Genomic DNA, 20,693 nt, shown 5'->3' with positions numbered 1-20,693 from the left:
TGGGACCTCCGGGAGCCCCACCCAAGCTGGAATTCACAGGGCGGGCGGTGGCCATGACTCACACGTAACTTACCCAGAGCACGGGAGCAGAGCCACATCTGCCTTCCAGGGGAGACTTCCTCCCCCCCTCTGCCCCCTCCCCCCCTCTGCCCCCTCCCCAGCCACAATTCCATGACCCCAGACAACAGCAGCAGCATGGAGAGAGGGACCCACTGTCAGCAGGCTGGGCGCCCAGACTGACAGGGAGGGTGGGGACATGCAGGGCGGGATGTGGCAGGGGGTCGGGGGGCTGGGGAAGGACAGTTTACATCTTCCCACACCTGCCCCAGCGTCCTGGGTTAGCAGCTAGGGTTTTCTTGGTCCTTCCAGGATGGGATGGCCTCTGCTGGCCTGGGAAGGAGGGGAGTGGGAAGACGGGGCAGGGCTGGTAGGAACCCAAGAAACCCAAGCAGCCATCCAGTCCCAGGGTTTCAAACGTCTCTGACAACAGAACTACTTTAAAAAACAGAAACAAACAAACAAAAACCCTGAAGGGCAGCCAGAGAGCTGTTCTGCGGAGAGCTGGGCCCAAAGCCTTGGGCCTCTCCCCTGTCACCATCAGCCCCACGGCCTTGGGACACAGCTCAGCAACTACGAGCGGGGTGCGTTCGCCCATTTCACAGATGGGGAAGCGGACCCCAAGGGGGAAGAGGTCTCTCGTCCACGTAGTGACAGCCTGAATTCCGCTTCCTACATTCCCAGCCTCTCCTACCACACAGAGGGCGGCGCCGGAGTCTGCACTTTGCTTGGTGACAATTAGCGTCCCCGCAGCCCCGGCACGCCCTGCTGACCGTGAGGCCGGTGTGGTCTGTGCGCCAGGCTCCCTGTCCTGCCCCGACTCGCGGGCTTTTCTAGAGAGAGAGAGGTCGTGGCTTTTGTCACGTTCTCAAATGGGCCTGGTATCCAAAAAGAGGCTAAGAACCTCTGTACGTGGCGGGGGGCGGGGGGGGCACCGAAGGGGGATGGGCGCTCAGCTGGTGATTCTCTTCCCTGCGGAGGCGTTACCCTGTGTTACTAGGTTTATGTCCCTCGCCCACCTGTGACGCGGGGTCACTGTCCCCATTTTACATACGAGGAGGCTGAGACGTAGTGACACAGGTAGCGTGCCCCGGATGCCTCCCGAGAGGCTGAGGGGCCGGACAAGCAGGGTGGGGACAGGTCCACGGCAGGATTGGACCTGTCCGCACCCTGATCCGGCGCCTCCCTCACCACGTCCACGCCAGACCGTGTCAATTATCTCCACAGCCAGAGAACCTGGCGCCGGGCACGGCCGCTGCCTCTGAGGCTCATTCCTGCGGAACAGAAACAGCCCAAGGCTGGCCCCTTGTGTCCTCGATGGCACTCGAGACCCATTTCTTCCAACAGGGAGGTGGAGGCAGAGGTCCCGGAACCATTGAGTGAGGGGGGACCCCGCTAGGACCTGGACTCGCGAGGCTCCCCATGGGACAGAGAGCACGGCCCCTCCAGATACCCCAGCAAAGCCCTTTCTCTCTTTGCTCTTAGAAATGTCAGCAGCCAAACCACAGGGCAGCATCCCCGCCCTCCAGCCTGCTTGCTGCCCAGCTCACCCCACGGGTAGACAAGGCAGATCCTCCCAAGACAGGCCCTAGGCCCACGTGGAAGCCCACCCCTACCATTCCTGAAATGCTTTTTTTTTTTTTAACATCTTTATTACATGCAATTTATTTTTCTTTCTGTGTTACTGAGATATAATTGACTTGGCACTAAGTTTAAGGTGTATAGCATAATTACTTGACTTACACATATTGCAAAATAATTACCACAATAAGTTTAGTTAACATTCATCACCTCATATAGTTTGAAAACATGTTTTCTTCCTTGTGATGAGAATTTTTAGAATCTACTCTCCTCACAACTCTCAAATATACCACACAGCTGTGATAACTATAGTCACCAGTCGTACATTCCATTCCTGAAATTCTGACGGTTAGTTAAAAACAAAGTCAGCTGCTCTGAGCCTTAGCTTCTTCATCTGTAAATTGGGAATAATGAAACCCAGCCTACTTGCTTTCAGGGAATTTCTAAGAATCACATGGGGAAGGTATTTAGAAAAGTTCGGGATAACTCACCAAAATGACAAGGGAGCAAACCCCAGCTGGGACTCACCTGTCACCACACATTCCTGTCCGCAGGTCGCTGGACCATGGCATCCCGGGCTGGGAGCCTTCCTTCTCTAGGCGGTGATGGGGCAGCTCCACATATGGCTTGGGGGCCCAGGGGACCTAGGGTGGGGTGGTCCTCAGATAGGAATGTCCTCGTTCCTTTCTGCTCTGTGCAAGGCCCCAAGCTAGGAGGGAACCACAGCTCCCGCCAAGGACAACAGAAACTGGAGAGGGGGTTTGAGAAGAGTCAGAAGCCATACCCAAGCTCTTCCACAGACAGAGGGCACAAAGTGTAGTACAACACCCTGGGGTAGAAAACCATCTTTCTTTACTTCTCTAAAGCAATTAACTCTGTTTCAAGCCCCCGCCAGCTTGGCTGGTGGGAAATTCAAGCTTAGCTGTGTCTGGGGGGCCTGCCCCTTTCCTGGGGTTGGACAAGGATCTTCGGGTCTTGTACAGTCCAGAACATTTGGAGCGAGGCCCTGGGGATTAGGACCCAGACCGGTCACTGCTCTTGGCCAAGCCCGTGGGGTCTCTTGCTGGTGGACAGGGGTCTCTGCAGATGCTCCCAGCCCTTGCCCCTCCCCAGGCTTAGGGAACCTCTGCCCCAGAGGTTTCTGCCATGGCCCCCGCCCACCCCGTGCCCCTTGCCTCTGTGCTCCCGCCCCTCCTGTTACGAGGACTGCACTTGACACCCTTTCTTAGGGGGAGGGCTGGTGGGGTCTTCTTCTGGGTGCCTGGCAGCTTCTCCTTTTAACCCCACAACTCAGAGACCCAGCCTCCCAAGGCAAAGGAACACCAAGGCGGGGTCCTTCACAGAAGGAGCAGTAAAAATGACCCCAGAAGCAAAAAGAAAGCAAATAAATATCAATACGTGGTCCTGTCACAAAACACGGGAGTTTTACTATCACGCCGTTTCCAAATTTCGTGCAGAAGCAGCCACCAGCGCTGTGGCCCACAACCCTTGGCTTCATCCTCGGGGGAACTGGAGAGGCAAAGGCTGGGGGGCTATCTGGGGAGGGCCGTCTCTGCAGGGGCTTGTCTGGCCCCCGGGGGAATTTCTGTAAATGCTTCCATGTGGGATGGGAAACCTCTTTGGAGGGGTCTCCTCCCTGGCCAGGGGGTACTCTGGGCATGTTGGGCGGGGCTCCAGGGTAAGGTGGGCCTCGCTGACCTCTGGGCATCCTTCCCTCTTGCAGGACCTAGGCATGGAGTCGACCTCGCTGGACGACGTCCTGTGCCGCTACGCCAGCTTCCGGAACCTGGTGGACCCCATCACACACGATCTTATCATCAGCCTGGCACGCTACATCCACTGCCCCAAGCCGGTAGGGTGGCCGGGTCTGAGCCAGTGAGCTCCAGGGTGTAAGCGGGGAGCTTCCTGGGCGGAGCAGCCCGGTGCCCGAGGGGGGCTGGCCACCCTGCCCTGAGGCCCAGCATCCACGGCGGAGGCTGCGTACCAGCACCATCAGCGCTGGCCTCGTTTGGCCCACGGGCTGCAGTAAATCTGGATTCATTGCCAACATGTAAACCTCAGAGTATTTCACACAATCCCCATATTAGCTGCCCTTGAAAAATGGGAAGCTCTTCATTTCTACAGGCCTGGAGCTGAGTAGCCACCCCTGTTACATGGGGCCAGAGCCAACAGGTACGGTTGTATAGGCTGTACCCTGCACAAAGATGTGTACACAGAGGTGGCAGGGGTCAGGGAGACAGGTGACAGCTTGGTCCAGCCCTCTCTCTGCCCACCAGCCGGGGGCACGGGTGCAAGACTGTGTCCACCTAGAGATGGGCTTTGTCTTCTTTGCACAAAGGCGCTGTGTAAGCAAATGTAGCTGTGGCCCTACATGCCGCTCTGTTTGCTGCAGTCCCCACTACGCCCACTTGTCCTCCTCTCTGAGGCCAGGTGTCATTTTACACCCACCCACTTCACTCCTGTCCACTTCCTGCCTGGCTGTGAGGCTCTCCAGGCTCTGCGGGCGCTGCCCAGCCCCTCTGGGTCTGGGGGATCTGCCCCTCTTCCCGCTGGCTCCACAGTCCAGGCTGGGACCCAGGCAGGGACAGGAGGGCCAGGGCAGGGCAGCTCCACACTTGGGCTTTTCTCTCTGTTTTGGTTTCTTCTCTCCCATCCCTCAATTTCCAGCAGCTTCCAAGAGATGCACTTCCTTGCAGCAGGAAGGAAGGGGCAGGAAGCCAGAGCAGGATGGAGGAGTGCCTGGGGCGGCCTCCACTTCACAGCAGGACCTAGGATTAGGGCGAGAGGCGGTTCCCAAGCCCACGCCGCACCTGGCCCGGGCGTCCAGGGGCTGGAACCTTGCTCTGGGGTGGCACCTCCATCTGGTGCTTTGTCTAGGGCCTTCTCTCTGGCTTCTCTCTGGACTGCCTGGTGTCAAGACTTCAAGGTGGGGGGCTGGCCATGGAGGGCTGGGAGCCCGTCGGGGCAGGTGTGGGGTGGGTTGGTGGAGGGACAGCAAGAGGCAGGGGTGCTGGGCTCAGACGTGTGACAGGTAATGAGTGTCGGCAGACTGGGAGCCCCAAGGCCTGGGGTCGAGCAGCTGGTGCAGGAGCCACAGGGGACCGGCTGCAGCTGGGACTGCCTGCTTCTCATTCAGGGTATACCTGGCTCTCCTGGGGAGCTGAGACCAGGCCGTAGGAGGCCTTGTGGGTGCCAGACCCCTGCCCTTTCCAGAGCGTGGATTTAGTTGCCCACAGGTGAGAGGAATGACAGATGACAGGGCACTCAGAGCAGCTCAATAGGAGAGGACTGTTTTTTATGCCCATCTTAGAGTTGAGGAAGACTAAATACAGGCGATGAAGCGATCTGAGAAAGGTTACGGCCCAGGTGAGAACCCCAGCGTTTGGGCCCCACTGCTGGGCAGGGCAGGCCAGCGCTCAGGTGCTGGATCTCTGGGCCATCAGTGCTCCGTGGGGCTCACAAGACCTGGGCTGGGCTGGGGAGGAGGGTCCTGTTTGGGGGCAGTTCCAGTGCTCCCCTCCCTCCACGCAGGCGGGTCTCAGGTGGCCAACTGCCCATGTCGACCCCAGGAAACAGGACAGGGCTAAGGGGCTGCGGGCTGAGGCCAAGGGGTCCTGCATTGCCGTCTGTCCCCTCCACTGGGGAGGGCTAGAGGGCCATTCATGGGTGGTTTTGCTCAGGCTCCTACATCAAATTACCATTGACTGGGTGGCTAATAAACAACAGACACTTATCTCTCACAGTTCTGGAGGCTGGAGGGCTGAGATCAGGGTGCCGGCCTGGTCAGGTTCTGGTGAGGACGCTCTTTGTGGTTTGCAGGCAGCCACCTTCTCCTTGTGGCCTCACGTGGCAGAAGGGAGGTGAGCTAGCTCTCTGGTCTCTTCCGATAACCCTCGTGGCCTCATCCAATCCTAATCACCTCTCAAAGGCCCTCCCTCCAGACACCATCACGTTGGGATTGGGGTTCAGCATATGAACTGGGGGCGGAGGGGGGACAAACATTCCGTCCATCGCACAGGTGTAACCTTCTAGGTCACTTAATTAGCTGAACTTCGTTTTCCTCAACTCGAATGTGGACATGGCCATGCCCTCCCCTATAAAGCTGTTTCGAGAGCTCAGTGAGATGATTTACAGGAAGCATGGGCGTGTGCCCGGCACGGCCGAGAGCCTCATGCCCAGGAGCCGAGGTGTAACCAGTCTGTGGGCACTGACCACGTGCCAGGCAGGGTGCTCAGACTTAGCAGGTCAGTTGTGGGACACAGAAGCAAGAATGTCGCGGCCTCAGGCCCAGCCCCTGTGGACTCAGAGTCTTGGAAATCAACAGGCTGATCGCCAACCCAGATTTCCAGAGGCAGCCAGAGTGGGGTCCACCCCGCTGGAGGCCTAGGGCCTGGCCAGTCCCCTCCCCGTACCCAAGGCCACGTGGCAGGAGAGGCCCTCTGGAAGGACTCTCCCAGCTGGGGTTGAGGCATGGGTGGGAGATCCTGGCTCTGAGGTCCCCAAGCTGATGATGGGGGTGGCCTCTGCACACACACACACACATACACACACACACACACACACACACCCATGTGAGCTGGCTCAGGGCTAGCCAGGCCTTGCTGCTCGGACCTCTTTCATCTGAGAATTTCAGATCAGCCCAAGTGTGTGCCGGGAGGTTGTAGACAAAAGGCGGGGGGCGGCGTCTCCCTTAGCTGTGAGAGGGGACGAAGAAAGTAGCCCTTTCTGGTCCAACTCCTGGTGAAGCATCCACAAGACACATAATCCTTCCCACTGCTAAGATGACCACCTCGAATGAATCCTGTCGATTTTCTCAACCTACCAGAAACCCCCTCCTGTACCCCAGCAGGGTGTGGGCCGAGACCCTAGAAAGGGCTGGGTCTGTGCCTGCCCGCAGAAGGGGGAAGAAGCAAAACCCCATCCCGACCCTGACTGCGTATTGATGAATCCCAAGTCTGTATCTGCAGCCTGGCTTTAGACTCAAAAGTCTCCCCGGTCCCGGACATTTCCGCCTGGGTGCTCCTAAATCACCCAGAACAAATCCCCCTATCAGCGCGGATCGTGTCGCGGGAAGTTTTAGGGACTCCTTCCTTCCCACCCAGCACGTCTGTTCCATCATGTCCACCGTCAGGCTTCCCACCAGCAGACACTAAAATGAGGGTGTATGCTCAGTGATTTGTTGAGGAGCTCTCCCAGAGCCACCTTGTGTTTTTTTTCTTCTTTTATATTTTATTGTATTTTCTATTGCTGCATAGCAAGTCACCCCAAAGCATGGTGGCTTAAAACAACAGACATTCACCATTGATCCATCTCTGCAGGTCAGGAATTCAGGAGCAGCACAGGCGGGGGGTTCTAGTTAGGGGCTCAGGACATTGGCCCAGGCTGCGAGTCCTGGTGGCTCGACGGGGACTGGCAGGGTAGCATGGCTGCTGGTGGGAAGCCTTAGCTCCGAGCCCCGTGACCGGTCCACAGGACTGCTTGAGCTTCCTCACATCAGGGCAGATGGCTCGCCCCAGAGGGTGTGATCCCCGAGAGCAAGGGAGAAGCACAGTGTCTTCTATGAGCCAGCCTCAGACGTCGCATACTGTCCCTGCTGCCGTAGCGTACTGATCACCCAATCAGCCCTAACGCAGTGTGGGAGGAGGCTGTACCCTGCCAGGAGGCCAGCATCCGTGCGGGCCGACTTGGAGGCTGGCTAAAGCAGGACGAGAGTGAGAAGAGTTAATCCTGGGCCTTTCTCTCCTGCCCTCTGACCTCCCTCCCGTTAGCTGAGTCGCACTGACAGCCAGGAGCAGGAGGGCCGGGTGGTGCCGTCTGTAAGAGCTCAGCCTTCCCAGCACAGAGAGCGGGGTGGGGAGTGAACAAACAACCCAGCACAGTCTCCGGATCTGGAGCAGCATCTAGGGTGCAGTACACAGGGCAGTCATGTCTGATGACTGAGTGAGGAAGCCTTGGGTGCAGAGCGGTCGGGGCTGTGCTTGCTACACTTCTTGGGGTGGGGGGTTGAAGACGGCAAGGGAGTCGGAGGGACACGGTGACCCGGCCCGGAGGGGCCTGCAGGTCTGCCGTGGGCCTCTCTCCCAGTGGGTCAGTGAGTCCCTCAGGCAGGGTCTTCTCCGAGGCCCGCGGTCAGCGGCGCTGGGCCAGTGCCCAGTGTACCCGGCTTGCGCCACAGCCCCTCCCCCTCCTTCCTTCTCCACAGGTGGGAGGGAAAGCCGCAGATTCCGCAGCCTGCCTTGCAGCCTCCTCTGTTGCAAGAAACAGAAGCCTCCGCGGCCTGCCTCGAGCCAGGAAGAGGGCTTATCCTTCCCGGTGGCAGCCAAGCTTGAAAGAGGCACTAGAACCCCAAACAGCACAGACACCTGCCCCCCTCCCTCTGCTCCACCCAGCCTCACTCCCCGCCCCCCGTACCCACACCTCATGGCTGCCCAGGGCTCCTGAGTTGACTTGTCAGTGCTCAGCCCCCGAGGAGTCTTGTCCCAAGTCGGGACTTCCCCAGGGTCCGCCTCTGGACCGGTCAGCTGTGGCTTGGGAGTGGGGTGTGGTCCCACAAAAGCGCTGCTGGGCCCCGCGGCTTTCCGAATAAGAGGAGAGGGGCCAGCATCCTCCTTCTTCGCCTCCTTCCTCCCCTTCCTTCCTCGTCCTCCACGCTGGGCGACTCCTGCTTAGTCCTCTTCCTGCAGGAGGAGGCCTGGAGGGGGCTTCCGAAAGTGATGGGGTTGGGAAAACGTAGGTGGGCTTGCTTGAGGCTTTTCCGGTTTGCAAACGATAGAAGCTACTTGAACCAACCTTCGCAAAAGATTCATCCCTCAAGGGCAGAGCAGAGCCCAGCCTCAGAGCGGCTGCGGGGTTTGGATCCTGATGCCATCCTACACGGCGAGTGGCCTGCCACCCCCTCCACTTCTTGGTGCCTCGGTTCCCGCATTTGTCAAGCGGGATCGTAGGGGCCCCTGTTTCATGGGATGGCTGTGAGTGAGTTAGTGCCCAGCGTATAGTAGGTAATATAACTCGGTAAACGTTAGCTGTGTTTCTTTAGTCCAGACAAGCGGAGGGGCTCTCACTTCCGAGGACGTTAGCTCACGTTTGGTCTCAGGTCCGCTGTTAAGTGACCACATCTTCTGTCCCTGTTTAGTAGATGAGGAAACAGGCTCAGGTCGGGGGCCTCGCCCTGCGCGCGGCTGCCCCCTGGTGGCAGTGTCGGCGCACTGCGGCGGCTGCTTTGCCGCCTCTTTTCCTGTTTCTTCCTTCCGGGCCTGGAGGGCGGAGGGAGAGTACGTGGCCCCCGATTTTGGAAGCCCTGCGGGAGGTTCGGTTTAGGGCCAGGAGCTCATTCTTCGGCTTTGGAACGGGTGCTGTGGGAGACTGACCACGTTCTGTCCCGGGTGGTCGCAGGGGTGATGCCGGGCAGACCACCACACCCCACCCGCTGGTCCTTCTTGTCTTTCAAGTGTGTCCACCTGGCAGCACAGGGGAATCACCAGGGGAGCTTTTAAAAGTCCCCGTGCCCGAGCTGCCCACCCATCGCTGCGGGGTGGCCCAGGCAGCAGTGTTGTCTAAAGCTCTGGGTGATTCCAGCATGCACGGGTCCTGGGTGCAGACCCTCAGCTCGAGATGTGCCAGCCCCTCCCCTTCTCCCTTTGGCCTCCAAAGTTGGCCTTCACCCCGGCCAGCACCGTGACCCCTGGGATACGTTCCAAGACCTTCATGGGATGCCTGAAACCGCAGAGAGCACCAAACCCTAAAAACACTGTTTTTCCTGTACTAAAGGGCAGGTAACATACACAGCGATAACGCACTGTACAAAGGGATGATATACGTCCCAGGCGGGAAGGAGTGGGACAGCAGGCAACTTCATCACGCTGCTCAGAATGACGCACAATTGTAAACTTCTGAGTTTATTTCTGGAAGTTTCCGCGTAATATTTTCAGACCGAGGTTGACCACAGGTAACCTGAAACCTTGGAGGGCCAAACAGCAGATGGTGGGGGGGCGGACAGCACTAACAGCGTGATGACGATAACGGTAATAATCAAGCCAGCCTTTACTGAGCAGCCACTCTGTACCAGGCGCCCTGCTGAGCACTGGCCCCAGGCTCACGGTTGACCTCACCACATCGCGTTGCTGTCTGCAAGTGGGTTTGCATCCGTGCCTGGTACTTCCTGGCCTTGGCCCTTGGCACTGGACCATCTGGTGGGACACACGCTCTGGGCCACTCAGTCTCCCAGGCCTCGGGGACTCTTCGTTGAATCGACTCCCCTTGAGACAGAGTTGGAACCTCTGAAATCTCTCTGCTGCATCCTTTAACCCAGCGTATTTGTTTGCTGGGGCTGCCGTGACAAAAATACCACTTAAACAACAGAAATGTGTTTCCTCACAGTTCTGGAGGCTGGAAGTCCGAGATCAAGGCGTCAGCAGGGTTGGTTTCTTCCAAGGCGTCTCTCCTTGGCGTGTAGACGGCCGTCTTCTCCCTGTGTGCTCATATGGTCTCCCCTCTGTACATGTCTGTGTCCTGATCTCGTCTCATGAGGACACCAGTCGTATAGGATTAGGGCCCACCGCAGTGATCTCATTTTACCTTAATTACTCTTTATAGGCCCAATTTCCAAATACGGCCACATTCTGAGGTATTGGGGATTAGGACTTCAATTTAAGAACTTGGCGGAGGGACACAATTCAGGCCATAACACCCAGGGTCTCAAGGTCAAATGCTGATGGGCCAGACAGGTAACGAAGATGAATGAACTGGGCCGGAACCACTTGGCGCCTCATTCTTTTATTTTCCCACCGTTGACGTGGGCAGAAGAGACATGGTAAAGTATTTCACCGTCCCCTTTGCTGTGTGGAATACGCGAGCAAGGACGTTTGCTTGTGGTTGAATCCCCAGCTTCTAGAGCAAATGCCCGGCACCTAGGAGGTACCCAGCGGGTATCTGTCAGGCGAGCGAGTGAGCATGATAAGGAGGCCCTGGGCATCGGGGAGCGGCAGGGACCGTGGCGACCCTGGCTAAGGGGTCAACTGTCATATCACCTGGAATCCAGACGTCTCTAGAAATCTCAGGTTTTTCAATGATAGCAACGAATTCACAAAACTAAAACCATCATGCAGACGAGTTTGCAACCCCTGCTCCCTGCTCAGGGCGGCCACCTTGGGCCCGCACAGCAGGCCTCCCCAGCTCAGCCTGGGGTCCATGCTGGTCCCGCAGAGGCAGGAAGCTGGAGGTGGGGGCCTGGGCTCCCTGCCTGCTCCATCGACTCAGGGACCTGTGGCTTCCTCTGCAGGAGGGCGACGCGCTGGGCGCCATGGAGAAGCTGTGCCGGCAGCTGACCTACCACCTCAGCCCCCATTCCCAGTGGAGGCGCCATCGCGGGCTGGTGAAGAGGAAGCCACAGGCCTGGTGAGTCGCGGTCACCCGAGGCGGGTCTCCTCCGCCACTGCCCAGCCGCCTCCTACAAGGGCAGCTCAAAGCCAGCTGTGCTGGGCCGGGCGTTGGGGGAACAGCACTCCGTCCCAGGGCCGTGGGGGGAGGGCAAGAGCTGCTTGGAGAAGGTGAAGTGAAGGGCTGGGGGCCGGGGGAAAGTGGCAGGCAGGATGGGCATTCCAGGTGGGCAGGAGCCCTGGGAGATGCTGGCGGCTGGGCCCCGCTCTGTGTGGTGGGATCTGGGGGTGCGCGCCCGTTCTGATGCTGGGGGAGGGGGACAAGAGGGGTTTCTGATCCTGGTGCGCTGAATGGGGGCACTCGCCCCACCCCCTCCCTCCCCCCAGCCCTCCTGATGTCTCCCAGGGGGACCCAGACCCCAGCCTTGTCCCTGGCGTACAGCAGTGAGGACCCTCAGGGCTCGTGTGGCCCCCTGCACCCTGGGGGCAGAGGGGACACTGGGACACAGGACCTGGGGGCCAGAACAGCACCGCAGAAAGAAGCAGAGGGGAACCACTTGCAAATCACGGAGTGGAGCGCCGGGGTTCCGAGGCTCTGGCAGGGCCCTGCTGGCGCGCAGGCTCCTTCAGGCCCCACAGACGGCAGGGGAAGGCCAGCCCCCTCGCTGAGCAGAAGAGCTCTGGGCCCCCTTCCCTGGTGGAGGAAGTCACCAAAGGGGGCGCCAGGTGGGCTGAGGGCAGGGACCAAATGCGGGGACAGGGCAGTTCTGTCTGTTTGTGCGCTAGTTCTGGAGGAGGGAGATGCAGGAGGGTACGCTCTGTTGGGACCCAGGGGCCTCCTGTCTCCCCGGCACACAGGGCGCTCAGTCCATTCTTCGTTCAGAAGCCTTACTCTGCTCGGACGCCTCCCGGTCCCGCTGACTGAAACCCACTCAGGCCCAAGTGATGGTCCCCCGCCCGCCCCCGCCCACACACTGGCCTTCCTGCTGGTTCACAGACACGCTGAGCTCTACCAGCCTCAGGGCCTCTGCACTTGCGTTCCCTCCGCTGGGACTCTTACCGAGCTCTTCCCTTGGCCTGTTTTTTCTCCTAAGAGGCCGACAAGGAAGCCCAAGCTGTGATCCCAGGGCTGCTGATGGTAACAGGTGCTGCGCCCCCTCCAACTCCCTGTCCTTCCCAGGGTTGGAGTCTCGGGGCTCGCCTGGGGTATCTGGAAGCTGGGAGATCTGGGCCCCCGAGCAAGGGAGCGGGTGAGAAAGAAGAGCAAGGGGTGGCGGGCGGTAGGGAGTGGAAGGGGGTGGACAGCAGCCCACACCAGGCTCGGGGCCCCTGCGCCCTCCCCCGCCTGCCGTCCCGAGGGCCCCCCCAAGGACCCTCTGTCTGGTGGGGAAGATGGTCTTGAAGGAGGGGCTTCCGAGATCTGTGGCACTCGTGGGAGAGCAGGGAGCTCGGCCGTTCGCCGCCCTCCTGCACAGGGCGCCGTTCTGACTGCGTTTATTATTTCACATGACAACCCTGTCGTACCCAGTTGGCTTCATTTCTCAGGCAAATAACAGAGGCGCAGAGGTTAAGGAACTAACTAAAGGTCGCATGAGGGACGAAGCCCGCCTGCCGCAACTAAAGATCCTGCGTGCCGCAACTAAGACCCAGTGCAGCCAAAATAAAAAATAAATTAATTAAAAAAAAAAAAAAAAGGCAGGAAGGAAGGAGTCCAGTGCAGACCCCTGCGTTGGCCCCAGAATGTCCCCTTAGTCACTGCAGAAACACTTGGGCCTTGCCCTGTGATCTCCAGGCTCTGCCCGCTGGGCAACCAGGCTGAGATGTGGGCAGTGCAAGGGGACCGGGGCCCCTGGTCTCTGCCCCGCGGGCAGAGGGCTGAGCGGAGGCTGCCTCCGGAGAAAAGCCTGCCCCACCCGCTTGAACCCTGCTGTCTCGTCTCCCCTTCAGCCTCAAGGCAGTCCTGGCCGGGAGCCCTCTGGACAACACAGTGGACCTGTCTGGCATCCCGCTGACCCCCCGTGACCTGGAGCGGGTGACCGGCTACCTGCAGCGCTGCGGGGAGCAGGTGGATAGCGTGGAGCTGGGCTTCACGGGCCTCACGGACGACATGGTCCTGCAGCTACTGCCGGCACTCAGCACGCTGCCCCGGCTGACCACGCTGGCCCTCAACGGCAACCGGCTGACGCGGGCCCTGCTGCGCGACCTCACTGACGCCCTGAAGGACCCCAGTAAGTTCCCCAGCGTCACGTGGATCGACCTGGGCAACAACGTGGACATCTTCTCACTGCCCCAGCCCTTCCTGCTCAGCCTGCGCAAGCGCTCCCCCAAGCAGGGTCACCTGCCCACCATCCTGGAGCTGGGCGAGGGCCCGGGCAGTGGGGACGAGGCCCGGGACGAGACTGTGGGCCAGGAGGACCCTGGAGGGGACCAGGAGGCCAGGGAGACTACAGGTGCATCTCAGACGTGACAGGGAGGTGGGGGCCTCTCCAGGGAGTCCTGCTGGGGTAGGATGGCTGAGGCAGGGCAGGCGTTCCCAGCGGGGTAGCGGGCCACCATCCAGAATGGGCCTGGCAGCACCTCCCCCCGACCCAGGAAGCCAGATGGTAGCATCTAGGAAAGGACTGTAATTCCTTTCTGGTCCTCTCCAGCACCCCCTCGTCAATCCACATCTGCGTTTTGGCTCCTGAGCAGTCCTCCCTGGCTCGAGAGGAACCACCCCTCAGCTTCCCAACTCGTGGGTGCCGTGTAGGGGCTGGGGATGCTGGCGGCTTGAGTTAATGTGAGCGGTCAGAGCTTTCCCCCCCAGAAAAGGAAGTGTAGTGGGGGCTCTGCATCTAACCCGGGATTTTCCAGTCCTGAATTACAGATATCCAGATGCTGGATGTGCCCCTGATCAAGGCAGGTCGGAATCTCTAGCTCCTGGCTGACGGTTGGGGTAGGGGACTGGCTGCTGGAGACCCCAGGAGCCTCATCGCCATCTGGACTGAGGGGTGTCTGCCTCCTCCTTGTGGCGCCCAGGCTCGTTGGGACCAACTTCCCGGTCTCAGCTTCTATTTACAAGGCTCACCCTTCAGCCTGTGACCCCAGAGGCCTAGCCACGGGACCAGCCACCCCACATACCCTTCAATATTTAGGACATCCTAGAAGTCTGGGGCAGACAGTGCATGCCACTCAGAAACCGTACAGCATCTCCACCTAGTGGAACTCCACATGCGTCGGTGTTCCTACAGTACAGGCCAGAGTGAGCCTTGCTTCCTTTCAAAAGGACCCTTTTCCCATAAAATCCCTCCCCATGGAGTCCCCAAAGTAATCCTTGCTACTTTGAGCACATTCCTGAAAACCCAGGACCACAAAGGTGAGGTGCCTCCAAGCAAGACAACTGGGAGAAGGGGAAAAAAATAAACCGGAGGTTCCCAAGGGGAGAAAGCCAAGGTTTTCACCCTACCTTCCCCTTACCCAAGGCCTACGGGTTAAAAAGTCATCCCTTTCAGGCACAATTAGCAAGTCCAGGGAGATTGGGAACCAATCATTCTTGAGCTAGAGAAAATCATTCTGGGTGCCCAGTGTTGGTGAACCAGACAAGAGCCCCTCAGGCAAACAGCAGAGGGCTAGGGAAGCACAGCCTGACATGCCTCCAGCCTCAAGCCAGGTGGGGTAGCCAAGACCTTCACACCGGAAGGTGGCAAGATGGGGGTGGGTGAAGAGCCAGACAGTGGGACCTTGCCTGCTGCTGTCTGGGCAGGTGTGGGGTAGGGCTTCAGGAGCTACAGGGAGGCTGTGCAAAAGGGCAGACAGAGCCCAGAGGGGCAGGGACTGGACTCACGTGTTACAGATGCCTTAAAATGCTTTGGGATTTTTGCCCCAAGTCTCAAGAGGGGAGAACAGCTTAGACCTACCTTAAGGGAAGGTGACAAGTACTAATACCTGGACCGCTAAAATATTTGTCGGCAGTGATCAAACTGGACTTTTTCTTCAAATACACATTTGTAAGAACCAATAGCAAAGGCCATACTTTTATTACATTGTTTATGATTAACTGCATGGAGATACAAATTTCAGGAAGTTTCCAGTTCAAAAACCTCAGGCTCTCACCCAAGAACACACTTATACAATATTTAAAAGTACAAAAGCTCCTTTTGGTTAAGGGATACAAGAAAACTCAAGAATTTAGTGACACCAGAAGTGCCAGTCGATGGGGTCCCAGAAAATCCATTTCTTGGCTCTCAATGGTAAGAATGTCCCTCTGATACTGAGCACAAGGTGTTTCTACACCAAATGTGGGAGGCCCAGGTTTTCAGGGCCCAAGCTGATGGCCGCCCCTGGTCCTTTGGACTTCAAATTCTGCCCCTGCCGCAGCACAGCCTGCGAGGAAATTAAGTATCAGTTAATCTTACTTTATACTCCAAGAACAGTCATTCACAGCCTAAAAGATATCTTCAGAAAACCGTAGGTTCACCACCACACAATCTGCCGGTAATTCCAGCTTTTTTAGGGGATCTCATCATTTGATATCCTTTTCTGCAAATCCATTTCAACAAAACGAGCTGCTTATCCATTCTACCGTGGGGGTGGTCATTGTGTAGACCAGATCTTACCTCTTCTTGGGCTGGGGTACTGCTGCCACTGCCGCCCGCTTTAGAGCTCTGCTGCGCCGACCCCACTCTTCAGTGCTCAAAACCTGGCGGGATGAATGAGGCACCCATGGACAGAGAGCAGATCCCAAAAGCAACTGGAGGCAGTTCCCATTGTCTTAACCTCCGTTAGTTCAGTCACGTTACTGCAACACGACCTAAGGCTGTCCATTTTCAGAGCATCTCAGAGCAGATAAGCAGTTTGCTCAGGACTATACAGCCATGACATCAAAAGGAACTCCTGGGCTCACTCTGCAGTCTGGTCCAGACATCACGAACCAAAATCATTCTCAGATGTTTTCTCAATCATGCTCAAGGGCTGCACCGACACGAAGTATCAAGTCAGCCGGACGACACTGCCAATATCTGGTCCAGTAGCAACTTCACATGAATCAACAGCTAGGCCTCCTCAACCACGAACTTCTCCAGAGCCCAAAGCTAGCTTACCTCGGAGCAGGCCAATGCTCGGGCTCCCATACGGTGATCACGCGCTGGCCACCCTTCACTCACTTGCAACCTGGGTGAAGACAGATTATGGGTCACAGTCCAGACCAGCTTACTCCTGAGCACCAGCTACTGGTGAGGACGCGTGACTGCAGTCAGCCAGGAACTGGTTTCGTCAGTTATCGCTTCTGACGGCACTTCCTATTAGTGATTTCATCAGAGCAGCCAAGCACCTCACCACAGTACCGCCCCAGAGACCTGGGCTTCGGCCAAAACCGCCTTAAGGCAGCCGTTTCTGAATACGGATGCGGTTTAGACATAACTAGGGGCCGCAACCTCCTAACCGTTGCAGTTATGCAACGAGGCAGCACATAATTACGTCAAATGCATGAAAGCGACAACAGGGATAAGACACCAGACAGTTATCAGTGCATTTAAGGTTGCAAGACCGACACGGCTGAGTTACAATACGTATTAATCCTTACCCAGACTGGCTCTTAACCTCGGGTAGGGATGCTGCTCCCGTCTCCAAAAGCGAGTGTCTACCCTCTGAAACAAACATTAGGGCGTGCATTTAGGGCAGACTCGGGCAGCTACAGTAACGTAAAGCATCAGGTGTCAGCGACTGCGGTCGGATGGGCGTAGAAATCGTCAGTCCTCGCGTCTGACGGTACTTGCTACGGAATCATCAGGATAGCCGAGCAAGCCTCCCTTGCGGCCCCACTACGAACGTCGTTCCGCGCCCTAGGGTGCAGGCAGCCCCGCTTACCTAGTTCTCTCGGGGGGTGCTCACTCCCAGCGGCGAGCCCGGGGTCAGCGGTCCCGAGACGGCGGCTGCCCGGCCGGACGAAGACACACGCGGTCCTCGGGCCTCGGCCCCCAAACTCGGACACAAGGCCACAGCGCCCGCCCTGAGGCCCGCGTGGACGCAGCCGCCAGCCGCCCTCCAGTTAGGCTCCCCGAGGACATCGTTCGAAAAATTAGAAAAGCTCTGGGGCTTCCCTGGTGGCGCAGTGGTTGAGAGTCCGCCTGCCGATGCAGGGGACACGGGTTCGTGCCCCGGCCCGGGAGGATCCCACATGCCGCGGAGCGGCTGGGCCCGTGAGCCATGGCCGCTGAGCCTGTGCGTCCGAAGCCTGTGCTCCGCAACGGGAGAGACCACAGCGGTGAGAGGCCCGCGTACCGAAAAAAAAAAAAAAAAGAAGAAAAAAGAAAAAGAAAAGCTGACTCCCTCGCCCTTGCTGCCCGCGGACTGGCCCAGACCAACTCACCACCAACCGCCCGACACCTACGGTGGAAAGGCCCCACAACAACCGTCCCAGCCTCTTAAGCAGTCGGAACATTCCACCCTTCACAGAAGGGAGGGGGATTATGGCAAAAGACTCAACGGAACTTCCAGCCTGTTTAATGGTGCAGGCGCCGCCCTCGGACTCCCCCCTTCTGCAGAGCCCATGGTCTCTTCCGAGGCCGTGGAATTCTGGGTCACAGGGGCGCAGCGAGCCCCAGCGCGCGTGCGCAGACCCAGTGCGCGCCAGCCGTTTGGAGACTTTCCCGCCGCCCCTCCGCCCCTCCGCCGGGTCGTCCCGAGCGAAGAGTACGCCGTCGTGAGCTTCCGGTTGCTCCTCTGGATGGTGGAGCGACGGAGGCCACAGACGGCGGTTCTGCGCATCACGTGCGATCACGCCCTTGAAACCCTGCAGAGCCTGGGCGCGCAGCAAGTGTGCAACACCGTAGCTGCTTCTGGCCCTGGGGGGCGGTGCCGTCTGCTCTCCCTGCACGAACCTCTACAGCCCCCTACGCTCCGACCCCTCTCCTCAGTCTCCTTCCTCCGTCCCCTCTCCCTCGGGACTCCTCCAGCTGTGCCCCGTCTCACCAGCGGCGAAACCTCCCTCCGTCCCAGCGTGGGAACAGGCTCGGCTCTTGCCACTTAAAAAACATTCAACCCGTGCACGCGCGTCTTACGAACACACATTACCCTAAGGGTGAAAACTGGAAAAGCGGTAGTGAGACATGGGTTTTTGAGCTGGTTTTACAAATAAGCGTAGCATTTTAATGGAGGGAGGGGAGGCTTCTAGGGAGAGCCAAGCCTAGGAGTCAGACACACACGAGGTCCACCATCCTGCGCGAAGGCTATACTGCAGGTGCCAAGGAGAGCTGGAGGCATCTGCAAAACCTAGCTGGTGCCAGCTAGGGCCCCCGTGGGCGCCGGGAGTCTCTCAAGCCTTCAGAGACGGGGGTAACTTGTTGCCCTTGTGTTTCAGGAAGGTCCCTCTGGCTTGGAAGGGTGGGAACTGCGCAGGAAGCCAGCGGGGAGAGGAGGCAATAATCCACGGCCTGAACTAAGTAAGCCCAGGAGCGCAAAGGCTTTGAGAGACGTCCTGGGGTGGCTTTAAGGGGCGTCTGGAGGCTGTGGGAGAGGAAGGACAGGCGGCTGTGCTTGCTGGTGTCCACCACCTCGCGTCTGCGGTGACAGCAGGCACAGCGCCTCGGCTAGCTGCCTGCACCCCGAAGAGGGCAGCTGGGGGGCGGTAGGTGAGGGTCCCTCTGCCCAGGAGAGGGCGGGAGCAGCCCGGGCCCAGACACAGACGTGAGCTCACAGAGACATGCAGACGCCGACCAGCTCAGGGGCCCAGTACCTTTTTTTTTTTTTATTCTTTTTAATTTTATTTTTGGCTGCGTTGGTCTTTGTTACAGTGCGCGGGCTTTTCTCTAGTTGCATTGAGCGGGGGCTACTCTTCGTTGCGGTGCGTGGACTTCTCACTGCGGTGAGCTTCTCTTGTTGCAGAGCACGGGCTCTAGGCACGCGGGCTTCAATAGTTGCGGCACGTGGGCTCTAGAGACTGTTGTGGCACACGGTCTTAGTTGCTCCGCGGCATGTGGGGTCCCAGGGCTCGAACCCGTGTCCCCTGCCTTGGCAGGCGGATTATTAACCACTGCGCCACCAGGGAAGTCCTGGGGCCCAGTACCTTTACTCAACTAATGTTTCCAGGAGAGTTAGCCACAAGAAATTACTTATTTATTTTTGCCACCAAAGTCCCTTGAGGTCCCAGAGCCAGTAGGTGGGGCTGGAAACATTCCGTGCTCTGTCCTCCCGGCCCCCTGCTGCATCAGTGGGACTCAAGGAGCTGGAGGGGCACATGGTCTTCCTCCACGGCACTGTCCTGGCTGGATTGGGAGGCCAGGGCTGGGTTCTTCAGGGCGCCTGTGAATGGGATGAAGGGAGTGTCCCCAGGACGCAGGCACCAGGGCAACAGGAGGGAGCCACAGCCATGAAACCACATCATGCCAGGGGACAGCAGCCTCGGGGTCCCCAGCAGTCCCTCTCCTGCCTCCCTGCTTCTGCAATCATCTCTTGAACCCCTGCCAGGTGCCAGTCAGGGACCTCCTCCCAGGAGCTGAAAGTCCCTGCAGGTTACAGGCCTTTGTGTTAGAAACCAGAACAGCCGATGCTGTGCTGAGGAGCCAGAGGGAGGGGAGCGTCAGGAGGAGAGAGGAGACCCCCCCCCACCGCCACCGGTGGGGAAGGTGGAGAAGGGACGCCCGGAGGATGGAAGGGCACTTACAGAGACAAGAGCCCAGGAAAGGAAGGGACGTGAGCACTGTGGAGGGACCGGCCGGCACACGGAGGGAGGTGCGGGGAGGGGGCTGGACAACGGCTCTGGGCCTTGACCCCGGGGGGAGGGGTGCGGCCTGCCAGGGAGTGGGAGGCGGTGTGTGGTGCGGCTGTGTGTAGTTTTCGTCTACGTACGAGGGATTGGAGTAGGACGAGCCTGGACCTAAAGCCTCGTCTGGGGTCCGGGTGCCAGCTGAGCAGCCCCCGCGTGGTGCAGACGTGGGAGAGGTGAGGCGCAGGGCAGAGGGGCCGGCGGCGGGACCGCAGCCACCGGAGGCCCCAGGACACTCAGCACCAGAGGGAGGGGGAGAGACCCGCAAGGCCCCCCGCCTGGGCCAGGAGGGTGGGGCCGACTACAAGGCCCCGGCAGGGCAGCCCAAGGCTGTTCCTGTTGGGGGGGTGCAGCTGGGGGCGGGGGGGGGGGGGGGGGGGGGGCAGGGAGTCGGGGCGGCTTGGGGCAAGATGAGGGACAAGGGGGCTTTCCGAGTCTTGCAGGGATGGGACGGCAGGACTCGGAGGAAGGGCGACACAGAGACAGGTGCGCAGGAAAGCTGTCGCTTCGCGAGGGCCGCGGTCAGGGACCCAGGAGCCCGGGCGACCGGAGGAGACTCCACGTACAGGGTCTCGGGTGGCCACGGCAAGTGGAGGGGTGGGAAAGAGCACGAGAAAGGAGAGGAGGGGGGACGAAGCCTTGAGGTGGGCGCCTGCCGGCCGTGGAGGGGGACGAAGGAGTCGGGGGGGGGGGGGCAGCGCCACCCTAGAATGGAGGGGACGCGGGCCTGACGAGGACAAAGGCGGATGAAGTGGCCTCTCAGCGGTGTGGCGGCAGCGAGGCTGGCCTGTCGGGGCGGAGCCACGGGGCTGGGGGGCCTCCCTAACTTGTCCCCCTGCTGGCCGCTCTGCCCAGGCCCGGCGGAGGAGGGAGGGGAGGATGCCCAAGAGCCGGTTTCCCAGGCGACGGGGGGGGGGGGGGGGGGGGGGGGGGGGGGGGGG

General features: G+C 59.2%; 2 protein-coding genes, 1 long non-coding RNA gene and 3 other non-coding genes across 11 annotated transcripts in view; 1 reads left to right on the top strand and 5 right to left on the bottom strand.

Annotated features, from left to right (window-relative positions):
- The window catches only part of LRRC75A (leucine rich repeat containing 75A), a 34,215-nt gene extending 20,566 nt beyond the window's left edge, over window positions 1-13,649 (top strand). Inside the window, exons 2-4 of the mRNA XM_029211941.1 lie at window positions 3,362-3,490; window positions 10,916-11,031; window positions 12,960-13,649. Coding sequence (XP_029067774.1) covers window positions 3,362-3,490; window positions 10,916-11,031; window positions 12,960-13,479 — 765 coding nt within the window. The 3' untranslated portion in view covers window positions 13,480-13,649. The remainder of the gene's footprint in view (window positions 1-3,361; window positions 3,491-10,915; window positions 11,032-12,959) is intronic.
- Window positions 13,650-15,109: 1,460 nt separating this feature from the next.
- On the bottom strand, window positions 15,110-17,569 carry LOC114889086. 2 transcript variants are annotated; one of them, XR_003791956.1, is made up of 4 exons: window positions 16,857-17,569; window positions 16,573-16,636; window positions 15,608-16,160; window positions 15,110-15,374 (listed from the first exon to the last, which is right to left on the bottom strand). It is a non-coding gene; the product is annotated as an uncharacterized LOC114889086 (long non-coding RNA). The 2 variants fall into 2 exon arrangements; XR_003791957.1 differs by lacking the exon at window positions 16,573-16,636 and having other exon boundaries at window positions 16,857-17,566.
- On the bottom strand, window positions 15,447-15,519 carry LOC114889832. The gene has a single exon (XR_003792134.1). It is a non-coding gene; the product is annotated as a small nucleolar RNA SNORD65 (small nucleolar RNA).
- LOC114889892 lies at window positions 16,241-16,311 on the bottom strand. Its single transcript, XR_003792183.1, has one exon. It is a non-coding gene; the product is annotated as a small nucleolar RNA SNORD49 (small nucleolar RNA).
- Window positions 16,717-16,783, bottom strand: LOC114889893. Its single transcript, XR_003792184.1, has one exon. It is a non-coding gene; the product is annotated as a small nucleolar RNA SNORD49 (small nucleolar RNA).
- A 265-nt stretch (window positions 17,570-17,834) lies between the features above and the next one.
- TRPV2 (transient receptor potential cation channel subfamily V member 2) overlaps window positions 17,835-20,693 on the bottom strand; it is a 16,921-nt gene continuing 14,062 nt past the window's right edge. For 2 of the 5 annotated variants that reach the window (XM_029211936.1, XM_029211940.1), the window contains one exon: window positions 17,840-19,289. In XM_029211936.1, the coding sequence (XP_029067769.1) occupies window positions 19,195-19,289 (95 nt within the window). In that variant the 3' untranslated portion in view covers window positions 17,840-19,194. Of the gene's footprint in view, window positions 19,290-20,693 lie in introns of all 5 variants that reach the window. The other 3 variants (XM_029211938.1, XM_029211939.1, XM_029211937.1) reach the window with 3 other exon arrangements.

The sequence above is a fragment of the Monodon monoceros genome, unplaced genomic scaffold (genome assembly GCF_005190385.1).
Source record: "Monodon monoceros isolate NGI ecotype Baffin Bay Population unplaced genomic scaffold, NGI_Narwhal_1 Super_Scaffold_9, whole genome shotgun sequence".
Lineage (NCBI taxonomy): Eukaryota > Metazoa > Chordata > Mammalia > Artiodactyla > Monodontidae > Monodon > Monodon monoceros.
This window is presented reverse-complemented; position numbering and strand designations above follow the sequence as displayed.